Source organism: Ischnura elegans, chromosome X (genome assembly GCF_921293095.1).
Source record: "Ischnura elegans chromosome X, ioIscEleg1.1, whole genome shotgun sequence".
In the NCBI taxonomy this organism is placed as follows: Eukaryota; Metazoa; Arthropoda; class Insecta; order Odonata; family Coenagrionidae; genus Ischnura; species Ischnura elegans.
In genome coordinates, this window is record NC_060259.1 from 47,173,272 (window position 1) to 47,190,718 (window position 17,447).

Below are 17,447 nucleotides of genomic sequence, written 5' to 3' on the forward strand. Positions count from 1 at the left end.
CTCTTTGTCCCTCTGAGCGGGGGGCCTCCCTCCCCAAAAGTGACCACTCTGACTGCATTTTGAAAATCTATCACTCAATGCAATCATCAAAAAACGATTGTTTGCATCGCACCCCTGCCAATCAGGCAATCAAGTATGTCTTTGAACCGTGTTTCTGCGATGAGGAATAACGATTTTGTTATCTTTGCTAAAATGGCCAATTTCCGGTGGTCTGCAGCCACGTTTTTAGCAAAGTTAATAAAATCGTTAATTTTCACTGCAGAAACATGGTTCAAAGACGAGGGTGAGCTGGTCGAGGAAAGGGTCCCGGATTAGGGACCTAATGAGGGTGTACCATGCCCATCCTGTAAGTACCTGCTTCATGGCCCCATGAAACACATTTTAACCTTTTCGCGGCATGTGAGGAGAAGGTTTTCGGAGATTGAAAAGCAGTGAAAGGGTTAAGGTAGGATATCCTTCTCCATGTATGGAAAGTCAAAGGTGAGTTGATGACGGCTTGCTTATTTTGAAGGTCAATTTGCATTAGGGGAAAAATAATTCTCTGTTTTAGAATCATCGCACAACATTGGTTATTTATGTGTTCCATGCTGCACCAGGTGGAAAGCAAGTGATTCTTGGGTACCTACATAAAATCTTAATATATCAATGAAAGATTGTGTCCGGAGATTGAGGAAAGATTTGGAGTTTTTTGAACAAAACTATTGTACTTATATGGCATTCATTTTTTTAAATTTGGTTCAGCCAACATTTTATTAAAGGTGACAATTGATTTTTGTTATATAATGTAATACAAGTAGGATATCTCAAACTAAACTGCAGAGCCACTGCTCAAAGCACAAAGATTTTAGAGTCATGGAGCACGATCGCCTCTTCGGCTGACTGTATGACGCCGTTGTGGTAGGCCTCGGTTGGCCCCTTGTTGGGGAACTGGGTCCCTATTGACCCCAGGGGCATCTCCTTCTCCAGGAGGAGGAGCGGCATCCCCCTGAGGACCGGGAGGTGTTGGATTAGCTAAGTTCTGGTGCTGACGCTGAACTGCAAGCTGAATAGCTGCAGCTGCAGCATCCGACCTTTCTTCGGCAATTCTTCGTGCATTATCCACTTCTACCCTTGATAATGATGGTGGAGGGGTTCTCCAGGACCGGGGTGGGGGGTGATTCCCTTCTGCCATCTAAAAGGCAATGAGAATGAAATCTTAGCCACTTAATCCTATATAAATCTTGATCACTCATGATACATGTCAACAAATGGTTCAAGTAAAATTTTTTTGCATTAGATGACAGGATGCATAAATTGACCTTCCTGTTCTTCACCAAGAGCTGTTAATACGAGAAGAAATTCAAACCTATGAGGGAGATGTGCCTGTATCTTCCAAAATAAAAAAATATGGCCATATAGGTTACTGATTATCTCAATTGATTTGACTAAAAGATCAATGAAGATATTTTAGTTGAACCTTAGAAAAATGATGATACTTTTGGCAGTTTATATAATCCTCTAAAAGTCTATGCAGGCAATGTATGAATAGTATAGATAGTAATCAATGGGATTCATGTCCATACTGGGAATCTCAATGAGAATGTGACCAGATTGAAGGGTTTCATGGGGCAAAAGGAAGCTGACTGAAGTCACTGTTCCCAGAAGTCTTCAATGAAATTAGTTTATCGTATGATGCTCAAGATAAATACATAGCTATCACTAAAAATGATAAATATGAAACATGAATGTTATCATATCTCAGCAGCTTTTAATATAGCCAATAGTGGCAACTACCTAAATCTGTGATCAAGTTTAAATTTTGACACTCCTACCAACAAGTTACTCCAAGCAAGAAATTATGGTATCTTGTTCAAGTTCAATCAAAACTTTTATTGTAAAATCACATAGAGCTATATAGCAACCAGAAATATGGGCCCTTTCTGAAGTTTATGGTGTACATTTCTTCACTGATGAGTATATTAAGATTGCTGGCTCATATGATATGGGTGAAGAAAATGATTGCTCTTGTTTAAGCCCTAATCAGCAAGATATGTCGGAAATCACTGTGGGTGATATGAAGTAATATAAGTAGTTCATGAACCCACAATCTAGAGAAGCCAAAGCTGCTATGATATTTTCTATGGTATGATTGCTCAAATTTCTAACCTATATGTTACAGATTAAATTATAGGGGGGACTGGGCTACCTAATGACTGTCATCAAAGGGAAATTGAGTATAAAGCTTCACTCTGTTTTAAATTTGGAATGCAGTTGTGTGGAATCACTTACATTTAGTAAATTTTACTTATTGCAGATCTCAATTGAGCTCTAATTAGCCTTAGCTATTCATAAAATTATAAATATTGCAAAATCAGCTTAGACCGGCATTACCACTACCCTGGGGTAATGGCAGTCGGTAATGCCATTTTCTTCTAAATTGTTTTAAAACAAGAAATATGAGGATTTTCGATGGCACAGGCACGTCAAACAGAAATAATTATGCTAATTACATTAAATAATTCCGCAACTAAGAAATTACAAACAAGTAAATGGAAGTATGGATATAATATGTCCCTATTGGAAATTTCTTATAAGAAAATTTCCTATCAGAAATTGGGCATTTTTCTTATAAGAAAATTTCTTATAAGAATTCTTCTTATAAGAAAATTTCTTATAAGAATTTTTCTATAAGAAAATTTCTTATCAGAAATTGGGCATTTTTCTTATAAGAAAATTTCTTATCAAAAGTATCAATTACAAAATGTTATTTATTAGAAATTTTCTCATGGAAATATTTATTATAATTATCATATCATCATGCTTAAAACACTTGTGCAAACTTCAATAAAAAGCTACATGAGATTTACATCCCTCCTGAGAGTACAAAGTTAGCATTATACCTAATTTTTTCCTAATGAAGGTGCCTATATCTGGTACACAGCAAACCTAATGATTTCCCATGTACCAAATGTAATGTCTATCTTTAGTGTGCATCAAGCAAGGACATTCAAGTTCTGTAAAGTCCACCTGACTGGCCAGACAATGCGAGATACCATAGAGGTCCTTCAGGTCATGGGTTCTGCATAGGGTTAACGCCCCCCACATTTTAAAACTAAAAAACTAAAAGCAATGAAACCAACGATATCCTGGAATGATGGACTGATAATAGAATATGGCTTTGGCAATCACTACGCAATGAAATATAAAGGAATTGCAATATGGAATGATTTAACCTGGAAAATTGAAGAAGCAAATGAAATAAAATTCAAGTTCGACTTGGGATACTTCAAGAAATTATTTGGGAAGGAAAAGGAAAAATTGATAAATCGAATACATAGGAGAAATTTTTATTTAAGATACCAGAGAGAATGACCTCTACATGCAGATTTGGATAGATAATGAAAGAAATAAATAAAGTAAAATGGAATTTGATGCCATTTGGAGAAAAGGATAGGTAGAATATGGCTAACAATTAGTGCAAGATTTAGGGAAATTGATAGGAATCCCAGAAACACTGATTGAGAATAATAGTTGATGTATTTTCCATAAAATAATAATTGTGCAGATGTTATTTAGGTTTACTCATACAAATTCATTCTCTCCAGAGACGACTAAATCACTCACTTTGTCCATTGAAACACTGTTTTCATTAAAACTTCCACTTATATTAGATATGTCACAATCTGAAAAATATACAAGTCTATCTAAATTAACGATGAAAAGTTTAAAATTCCATGAAACTGTTTGTTTAAGGTGACATGATTTTAGGAATGCCAGTTTTGTAAGACTTACCAAATGAGGTCAATGCCTTATTTTTGTTAGAAGCACACGATTTATTTTATTAAACTGCTATCACAAAGACATAGTGAATGATTAACATATAAAAGCAATCCTTAGCAACCTAACAACCAAACAAGTTTTGGTTGTTAGGTTGCTAGGGAACCATGTGAACAGTATCCTGCAACGTATGCAATCGTAGTATACATCGTGGTTATTCATGGCCCATATCGAACTTCCATCGGTCAAGTAATCTGTAGACTCGAAACAGAGAGATCTTATAAGTCTACAATTTTTCATGTGCCCTCAGCTATATATACTAACAAGTCGCATTAAAGAAGCCTCCGCTTCTTGGAACCATTTATGTCAAATATCATGCTGAAAAAAAACAGGAAATTAGCAGAACATTACTTAAAAAAGTGTTATACATAATTTCAAAAAAATATTTTATGTAGAATTCCTTAAATAATTATCAATTGCCAACATAAGTTATGGTGACACGCCTGCTGGATAAAAACCTAAAAGGTATGCGACCCGCGCAGCATTATTGTAGAATTCTATAAGAAATGCAGATTTCTTATAAGAATTTTTGTAAGACTTATAGAATCCTATAAGAATTTCTATAAGACTTATAGAATCCTATAAGAAATCTGTAAGACTTATAGAATCCTATAAGAATTCTGTAAGACTTATAGAAACCTATAAGTCTTTCAGAATTCTTATAAGAATTTCTGTAAGACTTATAAGAAATTTTCAATAGGGTTATTTCATTAAACAGGTCACACAAAAACATGGTGAATGATTAACATATAAAAGCAATACCTAGCAACCTAACAACCAAACAAGGTTTCCATGGCAACCGTATCCTGCAACGTATGCAATCGTAGTATACATCGTGCTTATTCATGGCCCATATCAAACTTCCATCGGTTAAGTAATCTATAGACTCCAAACAGACAGATATTATAAGTGTACAATTTTTCGTGTGCTCTTAGGGATATATATTAACAAGTCTCATAAGAAGAAGCCTCAACTTCTTCTTCTCAAATTCTGTAAGACTTATAGATATCTATAAGTCTTACAGAATTCTTATAAGAATTTCTGTAAGACTTATAAGAAATTTCCAATAGGGGTCAATTAAAAAAATATCTTTCCATGATAAAAAGGGCTGAAAACTTTAAGGGTACCACCAATATGCTTACATAAGTTGATGAGGTTTTAGAAGCTTAAGTGCATTTTACATTCTGAAGCACATGTCTCATAAATACCCCTCGGAACTGTTCCATCTAGAGCATTCTTGATGAGCCCATAATTCATAAGTAGTGCACTGATACCGCATTACTCCATCTTTTAGGGTGGCTCTGCTATAGAGTGAGGTTTCTTTGTCCATTTCCATTATAAGTAACTCACTTTCTGATTCGTCTTCACAAATCTTTTTCTCATCAATAGAAGTCGGAGTCAGATTCAAAGAGTTTCCTGCTCATTTTCTTTTGCTTCTCTTTTCATGTTTTTTTCTTTTAGCAATAGAAGCAGTTTGCTTATGATTTTTTTATTGAAAATCCCTGATACACGCTACTAGCTTTATTTGTTTTCCTTATAATTTTCTGGGCTTCTAAGGATAGAATAAGAATTATATGAGTACTAATGGGTGGATGCCGGTCAGTTGCCAAAGCGACTGCCATTACCACAACTGTATGTTTTCATTCAATGGCTAAAAAAATAAATATCAGTGCTTGAAATCTTATTGAAACACTACATGATAGAACAATATAGCTTACCATGTTATTGCAAGATCAGTTTCGTCCTATGAAAAGTAAACGGTAAGAACCTGTTCGTGATTAAATGACAATGGGATCAAGAGCTAAGGTATTCATTGAGTGTAGCTGCCTCATGACATGGCATATGATTTACCTGCAATTTGGAATATAGAAGAAAACAACATGCCGACAAATTTTAAATGGAAATATAAAAAATATACATCTGATACCCAAGTAACAAAATCTTATGCAAAAATTATTTTAAAATATATTGCGAGAACATTTTGAAATGACTTTAACATAATTTTGAAAACATAAGCTTTCTCTGTTTCAATGTTACAAATCTTTTTTTCATTATTTCAAAATGATTTTAACAGAAGTTTAAAATATGTCCTACTCTTGAAGGAGCTATGAATAGTACTTTTTAAAATTGTTTTAAATACATTGTAACTAATTCAGCCTCCTTTTAAATTGATCAATTGTTATGCTAATATAATACAAGTAAACGTGTTTGAAATTTCGAACTGTGACAGAAACAGTAAAACACTGTTTTCCCACCTAACTACTATGCTACCAACATTATAGTTTTGCATACGTGAATATTTCGCATGAAGCAGTACAACCATCATGAGAATTAAAGAATCTCCTTATCTGCATGCTTTCACTGAATTCCCACCATCACCTGAGACATTTTAATGACATTCCAATCAGATATGTCTGTGTTTGGATTATAAGACATACGAAATCGCAAATGTGAAAAACTCAGGCCTTATCCCTTTTTAGTATGCAATGAAGCACATATTGAGAGTGTTTTCAGGCGTTGCTTGATTGTATTCTTGGATCATTCAATGTCCATTTTTCAATTATATGCCTTCATTTTGGGACATTTTTCCCGTAAATTCATTATTTTAAATTTTAGTAATCTTATGGAGAACTGCGAAAAAATACAGCTTTGTGGATTTCAAGAAGTCCTGAAAACAGCAAAATTCAAACTCACTTTTGTAAAAAGGGATTCATTTTTGGTAGAAAAAGTCTCCGTATTACTTGTTTTATGTAAAGCTACTTGTCAGTTATTCACATTCACCTCAAAGGAATAAGAATTATTATACTGGTTTATTTTATCACATTGGTATATGCCTGTGCCAATGAGATTAATTTATATAAGTGTTTTAAAATGATTTCAAAATAAATACCTAATTATTTCAAAATTATGTTGAAAATGATTTTAAAATTATGTTGAAATGATTAGAAAATAAATATCAAAATATTATGTGGGTAAAATAATTTTGAAATTGTTTTAAAATAATGTTCACATAATTATTTTTCTGTGAAATTAAAAAAGGAACATTTAATGCAAAAAATAAGCCATTACCTCCTACATATCCATGTATACACTATTAACAAAATGAGATCAAATGGTACAAGACTTAAAAAGAGCAACGCCAAATACATTATTTTAAAATGATTTTAAAATCTTGAAAAAGTCATGAATTTAGCCACCATATGATATTTTGATTTTAAAATTATGTGCAATAATTCTAAAATCATTTTTCCATGTTCTTTTGCTACTTGGGATGCGATGGTTGCTGATTCTAGAAATAGATTCCACATGTTTCAGCTGAGTCAAATAATGAACTAAAGGAAAGTCCGGGGTGCTTTTGAGAAATCAAACATGGAAAAGAGCCATGTGATGGAATAAGATAGGTCAAAATATTGCAACTTAGTCGAGAAGTCATATTGGTATAAGGAAGAATGTCTAATGGCAAAAATTGAAAAATCACATGAATGCAAATAACTGTGCAGTTGAAAATTTTCAATTCTGTGTATTATTTATATGTTGACTGTATATGTGAACACAGTGAATCCTTTCTATAGCATGTAAGAAAAGTATTCCTTGATAACTTTTAGATTTCTCATATGATTTAATATCTCATTTCCGACAAAATACCATGATTGGGTCAAAGTTCATTGCACAAACAGGTGTTATGTCTGGGTTACAAACAGACAGAGGACCATAATCATTCGCTTAGTAAACCACACAAGTAAAGAGGCAGAGATAGTAGTAGAGTCCATAATTCAGTGGGGATAATAGATGTATGAGTAAATATCAGTGTTCAAGACTCCCTTCAATGGCTTCATTGCAAGCGTTTATGGAATTAAGAGGCATATTATTAAAATTACTGCTGTACCTTTCCCAGAGCATTGTAATAGTATCACATTAATAGGCTATTCTATAGTTTTTGAAGACCAATATTAAAAGATGTGTGTCAGTAATGTCCTAAAAATGCTCTATTCAAGCTTTAACACCCACCATATCCTGTCAGTAGCAATGGGCATTTACATGAATTTGTTGCTACAGAAGAGCACATTATTTAACTTGTATTCAGTAACAGCATGTAAAAAATAGCTGTACATGGTAAGCACTGCTTATTTTGCATGCAGAGCAGGGGCAGATCAAGAATATTTTCTGGGGGGCTGAAGCGTCTGACCAGCAAACAATCTTCTCATACTTGAGGTTATGAACGAGATACAACAATTACTGTGTGAAATATTCTCTATAATTTCAAATGGCAGTTATTAATATGACATTTAATGCTTGGAGCTCCGTAATAAACAAAAAAAATGAATGTAATCATAAACATATAATGGTATTTGTCTATTTTTTAAGCATCTTGGAGGGGGGGGGGATGTGCCCCCTAAATCCGCCTGTGATGCAGAGTATAATAATTATCATTTCCTCTTGAAGTAATTTGAATTTGGTGCGTGAGAAGGAGTGCATTTACAGATTTGTTGGAAAATGATGGTTGAAAGAGGCCACCTATTTTCCTCAAACTTACGCAGTAGTCAGTTCCAGGGGTGCAGCCAGGAATTAAGGCTGGGGGGCTTTAGGTGCAACTAATACTGGGGTGTGTGGTGGTATGGAATACCCGCCAGGTTAAGCGGTAGGTGCAAGATTAATAAATTGCGTAATTTTTAAATAAACGGTTCAAAATGGTGAGTTTTACGGCTTTCTGAGGGATATTTTATTAATCCTTACACTATTCTATTAGTAATATCAATTCTATTAAGTAAAATGGATTGAATTTAAATATTTCTCTGAGCTCTGGGGGGGGGGGGGGTGTTTAGCCCCCAAAACTCCCCCCTTGCTGCGCCACTGGTCAGTGCTGATCCATCTATATAAAAACGAAAAAGTTGTATTTTCTGCCCTTTGACATGGAAAGAAACTACTTCTTTATTTTCTTAATTTATGGATCAACTTAAGCTACTGCAAATATTTGAGGAAAATAAGAGGAAGCCTCTTTCCGATATCAATTTTTAAATGATTGCAAATTTTGATGATTTACACCCTGTTAATCAATTTGAAAGCCTTTAAACTGTGCAAAAATTGTTTACATTAAGTAAATTCTTTAAAATAAACAGCATATATTTTCTCTACGTGCTTTAATTCCAGAGTTAGCATTTATGTGATATTTCAGTTTTTCCTCCATGGCTTGATACACCAAGGGTTCATAACTTTCCATAACTTGCATTCTGAACTTTGTATGATTCATCTTTAGGATACTTATTTCGCATACTAAACCTTAGGGAAATCGGTAATGGTCACCAGACCCCCCTTGCGTGATTTGATATAAAATCCCCCATGTAAGATAATATGGTTGAACGTGTAATTAAGTTTTTCCATATTTGCTGGTACTCATTCATGAGTACTTTCACTCTAGCTGTAGGGTTCAGCGCCAAAAGAATCTAAAAATATTTAATACAATGATATATTGTTATAACTATCATATAAATTCATGATCATTAAGCCTAAAATGTTACAATTCATTAGATTCCTGCTGAAGCTTAACTCCAAATATGTTAAGATTTGAATGATATTATATGTTACGAGTGCATTGAATGCAATGACATCGCTTACATTGAAATACTTGGCACATAAAGTAAAGGAAATGTAAACGCGATCCTAAATGCTGTACCGATGATGTGAGGATACCCTGGATCGTATTACTTGAGTCGGAGTTGCAGCGGTCGCACACACCGTGGGAGGGTCAATTCCTTTGCCTGGGTCGTTTAATCCTGCGATGGTTTGATGGGATGGATGGTATGATGGTTTACAAAGGCCTCGCCCGGATTAAATCCTGTGACTACTGTCAACCCTTTTTGACACCAAGGTCCTCAAGAGGCCACTTTTGAGGGGGTAATCATCAGTCCCAGGCTTTCCTCTAGAAAATAACGTTCAAAAGTCTACCGCAAATGCAATTGAAGAATAGCAACAAATACAGCGGCGTACAAAGATGTAAGCGAATATAATAAGCATGGACCTCCAAAGTTGTTGCTACCTTGACTTCAGATTGAAGGCACTGCCACCTTTCTCTATTGTCACTATACGTTAACCAAATGGCGACGTAATTCGCAAGGCAAACGTGCCCGTCCACAAAGTTATGCTGGAATAAATATAGCTAATTTAGCGTGTTTATTAGTTTTCCGTAGGTTAACATATACCTTAAAATTATTCCTTAAAGTCGTAATTTCTTTAATTTACTCACTTTTTTATTGGTAATTTGCTGGCTTTGCAGGAGAAGAACAAGGAGGCTGACGTTTTGGCACTTGTCAGTCGATGTATGGATGTGCTTATTGCTTCACGCGGTGGCGGAATACAGAATTAATGGTATTCCTTCCGTGAGTCTTTTTGAAGCAATGGAAGAAATTTCCGATTATTTAAATTAAATTTATGCATATTTTAAGAAGTTTTCCCGGAGTTAAATATTTTTCTGCGTCAAGAGTAAATTATTTGGCACTATTTTTTTCCTCGAGGGACAAGTTTGCGCCAAAAATTCTTGTAGGATAATATATTTTACGTGAACTTGTCTCGAGTAAAAAAAGTTCCAAAAAATATAACCTTGAAGCAGAAAAATATTTTAATTTCGAAAAACTGGCTTAAAAAGTGTGTAAAGAATATTTAACAAACAAGGCGGGAAAATTTCGCGCCAAAATATGTTAGCCCTACAAGATACTTTTGCGCAAAGACAAAATAGTGCCAAATAATATACTCGTGACACAGAAAAATATTTGACTTTGGAAAAACTGGCTGAAAAGTGCATTAATTATATTTTACAAGTAGGAAATACCCTCCACTGCTTCAAAAAGACTCACGGAAAGAATATCAGTGTTTACATATTCCTGCCACCACGTGAGGAAATAAGATCCATACACCGACAAACCTGTGCCAATAAGTTTTTGTCCTTGTCCGTCGACAAAATCACTAGGCCAAAAAAATCACCGCCAGAATCAGCGAAAAAGCATAGAAAAGTGAGTAAATTAAAGAAATTACAACTTTTAAGAATAATTTTAAGGTATAGGTATGTCAACCTACTGAAAGCAAATAAGCACGCAAAATTGCGCTCAGTTATTCCAACAAAACGTTGTATACCGTATCTGTTGTCTCTGCTGGTTGGACTACACTGGATGTTTTCGATTTTCCGGATGTTTCCAATTTTCGTAGGAACCTAAGAAATTTATGGTACCCTCGCTTTCAATGAATTTGATAGTCCCTAGTTAACCGCCCCACGAAGAAATGGAAGGGTCGGTTGAGAGAAATAGCAGAGGGGCAGCGAGGAAGGGCCGGCGACGTATCTGCTCCATTGTCCACGACAAGAGAAATTGCTCGGTGGGTTTTCAATTCCTAAAGACTGGAAATTGTACTTTCCACGTGCTCACTTTCCTCGCCAGTTCACAAGGCGTTCATGAGAAACAGTCATCACCACCGGTCAGCAAACCTATGATTAGAAAAGTGAGTAAATTAAAGAAATTACAACTTTTAAGAATAATTTTAAGGTATATGTCAACGATGTCAACCTACTGAAAGCAAATAAGCACGCAAAATTGCGCTCAGTTATTCCAACAAAACGCTGTATACCGTATCTGTTGGGGGTAAGGGGGGTAAAAGGGTAAGGGGGCTCCGCCCCCCCAAACGAATCTTTGAGGGGGCTCGGGCCCCCTCAGGCCCCATGGAGTCGGCGCCACTGTTGCTTCCTCGTTGTAAACGTTGAAAATTATGGGTGACAAGGCACAGCCTCATCTCACTGCTTTCCTATTTCATTTCTTCACAACTAGGTCCTGATTTTACCACCCTTACTTGGTTTTGTGTAAACTGTGGATGATTCTTCTGTCATTGTAAAGAACTCCAATTTCTTCTAGGATTCCAAGCATTGAGTTCCAAAATACATTTACAAATGCCTTCCCCAACTCTACGACAAAACGAACGTCGGCTTGTTCTTTTCCATTCTCTTCTCTATGAGCTGCTTAGGGGCCAATTTTGCTTCCTTTGTGCCTTTGTTTTGTCTGAATCCGGAATGGTCCTCATTCAGGTACTCTTCTGCTCTACTTTATTATTCTTCTATAGATGATCCTTGTCAGTATCTTCGGCCCATGTGTAGCCAGTCTAATAGTCCTAAAATCTTCGCAGTTCTCCGCTCTTATCCTCTTGCGAATTTGGATTATATCGTTCCTCTAGCAGTCCTTTGGTGTCTCACCTGTCAAGTACATTTCAATAATAGCTTTGTACAGGTGGTTCAACGTTTTTTCACCTGCATTTCAGCTGTGCGGGAATATCATCAATTCCAGATACTTTATTTATACGAAGGTCTCTTACAGCCGCATCAAATTCTGATCGTAAAATTGGGGCTCCCATGCCATCTTCATTCACTTCCCTTCTTATTTTCGATAGCATTGGTTCTTAGGCCGCTTCTTTTGTACAAATCTTGTAGATATTCTTTCCATCTCTTCTCTTTGTCTTCGTTTTCAATCATAAGTTCTTCTACTTTGTTTCTTAGGGCATTATGTGTTATGCCCCTTTCCTGAAAGTGGTTCCTCACTATCCTATAGGCAGCCTCTATTTTTCAATGCAAAAATAGTTTTGAACGCCTTCGAGATATTTTAATTCGCGCTCCTCTAGTCTTCCTTGCTTTGCGACATATCTCGTTCCTTATTCTTTCGTAACAATTCTGCCAGTCCTGTTTTCGCAGGCTTTTACCAAAAACCTCTTCAGATGGCCCATTCAAAATTTGAATCGTTAATAACAAAACATATAAACAATTTTCGAAACTTAAAAATAAATACTCTCAGTTCAATTTCATAACTAAATACATTCGCATAAAAATATTCGTGTTTTTAACGGAAACACAAAGAGCGTGTACAGTACCTACTCTGGAACCCAGCGCGTGGCTATGTGATTATCTCAAATGGCTTAAACTTCGCGAGGGGCAGTTTGGGGCAGCAAATTTTTGTTTCGTAATAGCTATAAAATGTATAAGATTGATGATATGTTTGTTAGTACGCAGAATACGACAGAATGCTACAGTGGCAGACTACAATGCTACAGAAGGGGGGAGGTCTTGGGGGATAAAACCCCCCCCCAGAGCTCAGGCAATTTTTTAAGTTTAATGTATTTTATTCATTTGGATTAATAATACTTATAGAATAGTGTAAGGATTAATAAAATATCCTTCAGAAGGCCATAAAAGTCACAATTTTAAACCATTTATATTTTTTTTTCTGACGGAGGGCCCTCGCACCTCCGGCTTATCCTGGAAGATATGCCACGCCCTAGACACCCCAGTATTAGTTTTGCCTGAAACCCCCCATATCCTTAATTCCTGGCTGCGCCCCTGAATGCTAAACTTATGACTTAATTTTCAAATAATTTTCGAATAATATTGTATTAATTTTAGTCAAAAAACTTTAATACTGCCAATTTATTAACCTATAGCAATTTAAAAAAATGTATTAGATTGCACTTACACTGCTTGGCTAAATCCATTTTACAGAACGAAAATCGCCCAATTACACCAGCAGTAGCGCTATTATGAATTACAAGTACTTATTCTTGCGCTGCATAGTGGCCGTTCTTACTAACGTGGAGATCACTTTCACAGTGGTCTATCAACGCGTAAACATACTCACCAGCCTTTACAATTTTATTTTCGGACGATCCCATTCTTCCTTTAGCCAACACAAAGTTTCAAAAACCTTGTATACTAAGTTCATATTTTCCTATTTTGGCCACCATTTTGGGCATTTCGCTCACTGTACAGCGTTGCAAGCCTTGGGAATAACGGTACTTTCGGGGGCGGCAGAAGATTCTCGGACGAACGCTGTGCAGTCTCCACAGATTCGATTTGGCAACACTGCTAGCTGGAGTGCGATCTGCACTGCACGGAGTTCGGAGAGAGACTGCGGGCTCCTACAAACTTTCTATTGTCGCTCTTCTGTGATTGGCTAGAAGAGTGGGTGGGTTTTGAGCACGCTCAAGGTCAGCCGCCGTCAGTTCAGAAAAAGGGTTATAGCCTGTGTTCAGTGCAGAAATGAAGTAGTCTTTCTCCTCTTTCATTGATTCCCCAATCCATATTTCCATATTCTGTCTTGACCTTTGCCGACGAAGGCATTCCTGCCACCTAAATTAATAAGCTTTTCTTCCCCTCTCACCTGCTTGATAACTTCGGTTATATATTGGTAGAAATCTTCTATTTCATCGTCTTCATAATCTGATGTAGGCATGTTAACCTGCACCACTACAGTAGCTATGGGTTCAGTTTCTACCTTCACCATTACTCTCTCTTCATTAGACTGCGAGTAGCTTTTAAATCGCATCTGGGCGCTCCATCTAAGCATTATCTCTAATCCAGCACTACCATTTAGCGATCCTGTGTGTATCATTTTAAAGCTTCCACTCCAAAAGTCTCCTTCTTGGGGCCACTTCATTTCGCTGACACCTAATTGCTAATCCATTGAGGTTCATTCTTCGCATCTCCACCTTCATGTTCTCTAGCCTACTGCAGGTACGAAGCGAACTAATGTTCCATTTCTATTTTTAACATTCTATCACCTTTGATCGATGCACCCTCTCGAGTAGTACCCACTTGGAGATCCAATTGGGGGACTAATTTACCTCCGGTATATCTTAATCGAGAGAATTCCATCATTTCATGATATAAAGAGAGCGGAGTGGCTGCGACTCCTTGGGATGATACTGTGGTGGTTTCCCCTTGCCTTTCACATTGCAGTGCTACAGCCATAAAGTAAATCCCTCAATGCCCCTAGTGGAATGTGTGCCGCTGTATCGACCAATGTGGTTTCACCTTTGCACATATGGAGAAGAGCTGTTCTCCCTCTCCCCTGGGTTATGAGAGGCATAATTTTTTGGCAGCCCCGGGTCACCAATTCGCAGAATCTTCATAGGTTTCGTTATCATAAAAATGATCTACCTATCTACCTTACCCAAGGAGAAACCAATAATCCCTCCGAACTCCATCTCTTTTTGTCCACGACTGCTTATTCGACGAAAGAACTCGCTTATCTCGCAGCTAACCTCTATATCTAGAGGTCGACCCACCATTCGCAACCCTTTGGATGCATTTGGTGGCTTTAAACCCAGCCGCAAGAAAGAAATAATAAACACTATAAATCACTGTAACAATGCAAAGTGGAATAGGGTACATCCCTGTGTCTCCCCTTGATCCTTATCTGCATCGAAAGTACTAGAAATAGCGTAAGAATAGATTGCCTTCTGGTTCTGCCCAGGACTCAAAATTTTAAGTCGTTAGCTGATCGGGTATTGGGCTGAATATGAGCGGCAAAATTTTTTCCGGTAGGACAAAACAAACATGCAAAGAAGCGACTTAATGAAAACATGGTAATGTCAGCTCTTGAAAATAGGGGATTAATGTAACATGTGGTCTCTGGCTTTTAGGCTATGATAAAGGAAACGTGAATTTGCCTCCGCACTTAGAGACTGTAATGTAATCTATATTTTGGCGAGATCTAGGAGCTGGCCACGTATGTGCCAGAACTACCCTAGAATGGTAAGATAGTATCAAGCATGCATTGCTCTGCACTTTTTCAAACACGACATCGACGGGGAGAAAATATCTACGCACACAGTGGCGTAACTAGGAATATGCTGGGGGTTGGGGGGTAATGGCATCCCCTGTCCCCCTCCAGGCAAAATCTGGTAAAATTTTTGAAAAATGACATGCCTGGAAATACATTTTACATCATTTTGGCACTAATAATTAACTTTAAGGAGATTTAGTTATGAAACTAGACAATATTTTAAATTATTTTTTTATTTCTCTGAGGTTTGGGGGGAGGAATCCATCCCTTCATCCCCCCATGGTGAAGCCACTGTACCTAAATGTTGAATTTCATACTGTGGGTTACGTTATATTATGTGTAATTATCTTCTTCAAACAGATGGGAGGACAACAGGAAAGGAGTGTGGTGGAGGAGTCTGTAGGACAGCCAAAAACCGAAGCAGCCACCCCAGTTGCCAAAAAGCGCCACTTAGTCGTAACCACCGTCTTATCACACGATGGCAAAGTCCAGGAGATCTATGTACGGGAGATAGGGCCATGGTAAGAGGTGCATGGTGAAAATAAATGCATGGGATATTCGACTAAATTCTTTAGTATATATTGGCACCTGAAAATAGATAACACTCACAACGCTTGAAAAAAGTGTTCTTTTTTCCGTTTCATTTGAAAATAAATGCAAATGGAAACTTCCAGTAGAAGAAAAAAGCTGGGTGAGACTGGAATTTCAGCCTTGTGCACCTTTGGGAAAGCGAGGAATCTGGCGGACAGAGGTTTTATCTGGCCACCAGATTCTTCGTTTTCCATAAGGTGCACAAGGCTGGAATTCCCCTCAGACCCCTAGTTTCCAGTACATATAGTCCAACCCACTTGCTTGCAAGGAAGCATATTACTTACCGCGCTGACCAGGGGCGCAGCTAGTAATTAAGGCTAGGGGGGGTTTTAGGGTAACTAATTCTTAAGAGTGTGGGGTATGGCATACCCACCAGGGTAAGCAGGAGTTGCGGGGGCCCTCCTCCAGAAAAAGTTTAAGAATAATGGCTCAAAACAGTGAGTTTTACGGCTTTCTAAGGGATATTTTATCAATCCTAACACTATTCTGTAAGTAATACTGATCCAAATAAGTAAAATGGATTAAACTTAAAAAAATTCTCTGAGCTCTGGGGGGGTTTTATCCCCCAAAACCCCCCCCTCACTGCGCCACTGGTGCTGACGTTAGCTCTATAGATCTGTACCCGAGTGCTGGCCATTTTCAATTCCATTGAGTTATTTTTTAACAACCAGCCTTTGACGCCTATGCCTGTTTTTTTCCAAATCTTGCCTGGTACTGAAAGTGATTGTGAATTACTTCAGCTTCTATTTTCATAGATAAGTGTACAAATAGGGGAGGCGGCTGCCGCTTATACTGCCATTGGTCAGTTACAAGAGTGATGCTTCTTAAGAGAACCCCCTCCTCATGATAAGGTACCTCTCCCCAAACGTATTCCCCTATAAATGACCACTCCACCCCCGAGAGAAGTTCTATCTTCAGAATTTGATTGGGGCAATTTATACTTAACTCACACACATGAATTCATCAGTTGACCACTTAGTACCTTAACCTCCATTCCGCTCTCCGCATTAGGTCTACTTATGTGGCACCAGCTAAATCTCACTTTTTCAATGTAATCCTTGTTGCTTCCAGTAAGATAGGTACATTCTTGAGGTCTAAAAAGATACAATTAAAAACTTTTAAGGTCAAGCGCATTGAATCAAAATTTTATAATAATTCATAGAAAGTTGATATTCTGATAAAAATGAATGCCCAATTCTGAAGAATCAAGTGTAAAAAAAGCAATGAACAATCAGGAAATGTCATAGAGAACAAACTTAAAGCATGTAATATTCACTGAAAGAAATTTGATAAATGTGTAACTACTGAAGAAAAAGATTTGTGAAAAAATAAAATTCACAAACAATCATGCAAAATTTAAAGTTTTCCAACTATTCAATGGAAAAAAGACAGCCATTACAGAGAGTGACTCTGAATTTGAAAGCTATATTCAGAATCGATTGCGGTCATCAGTGA

The 17,447-nt window shown here is 37.0% G+C and overlaps 1 protein-coding gene across 1 annotated transcript; it reads right to left on the reverse strand.

The window, feature by feature from the left end:
- Nucleotides 1–745: 745 nt before the first annotated feature.
- On the reverse strand, nt 746–17,085 carry LOC124171091. Its single transcript, XM_046550237.1, has 2 exons — nt 16,975–17,085; nt 746–1,171 (listed from the first exon to the last, which is right to left on the reverse strand). The coding sequence occupies exons 1-2, from the start codon at nt 16,984–16,986 to the stop codon at nt 851–853; spliced, it is 333 nt and encodes a 110-aa protein (XP_046406193.1). The 5' UTR covers nt 16,987–17,085; the 3' UTR covers nt 746–850.
- Between the last annotated feature and the right edge of the window lie 362 nt (nt 17,086–17,447).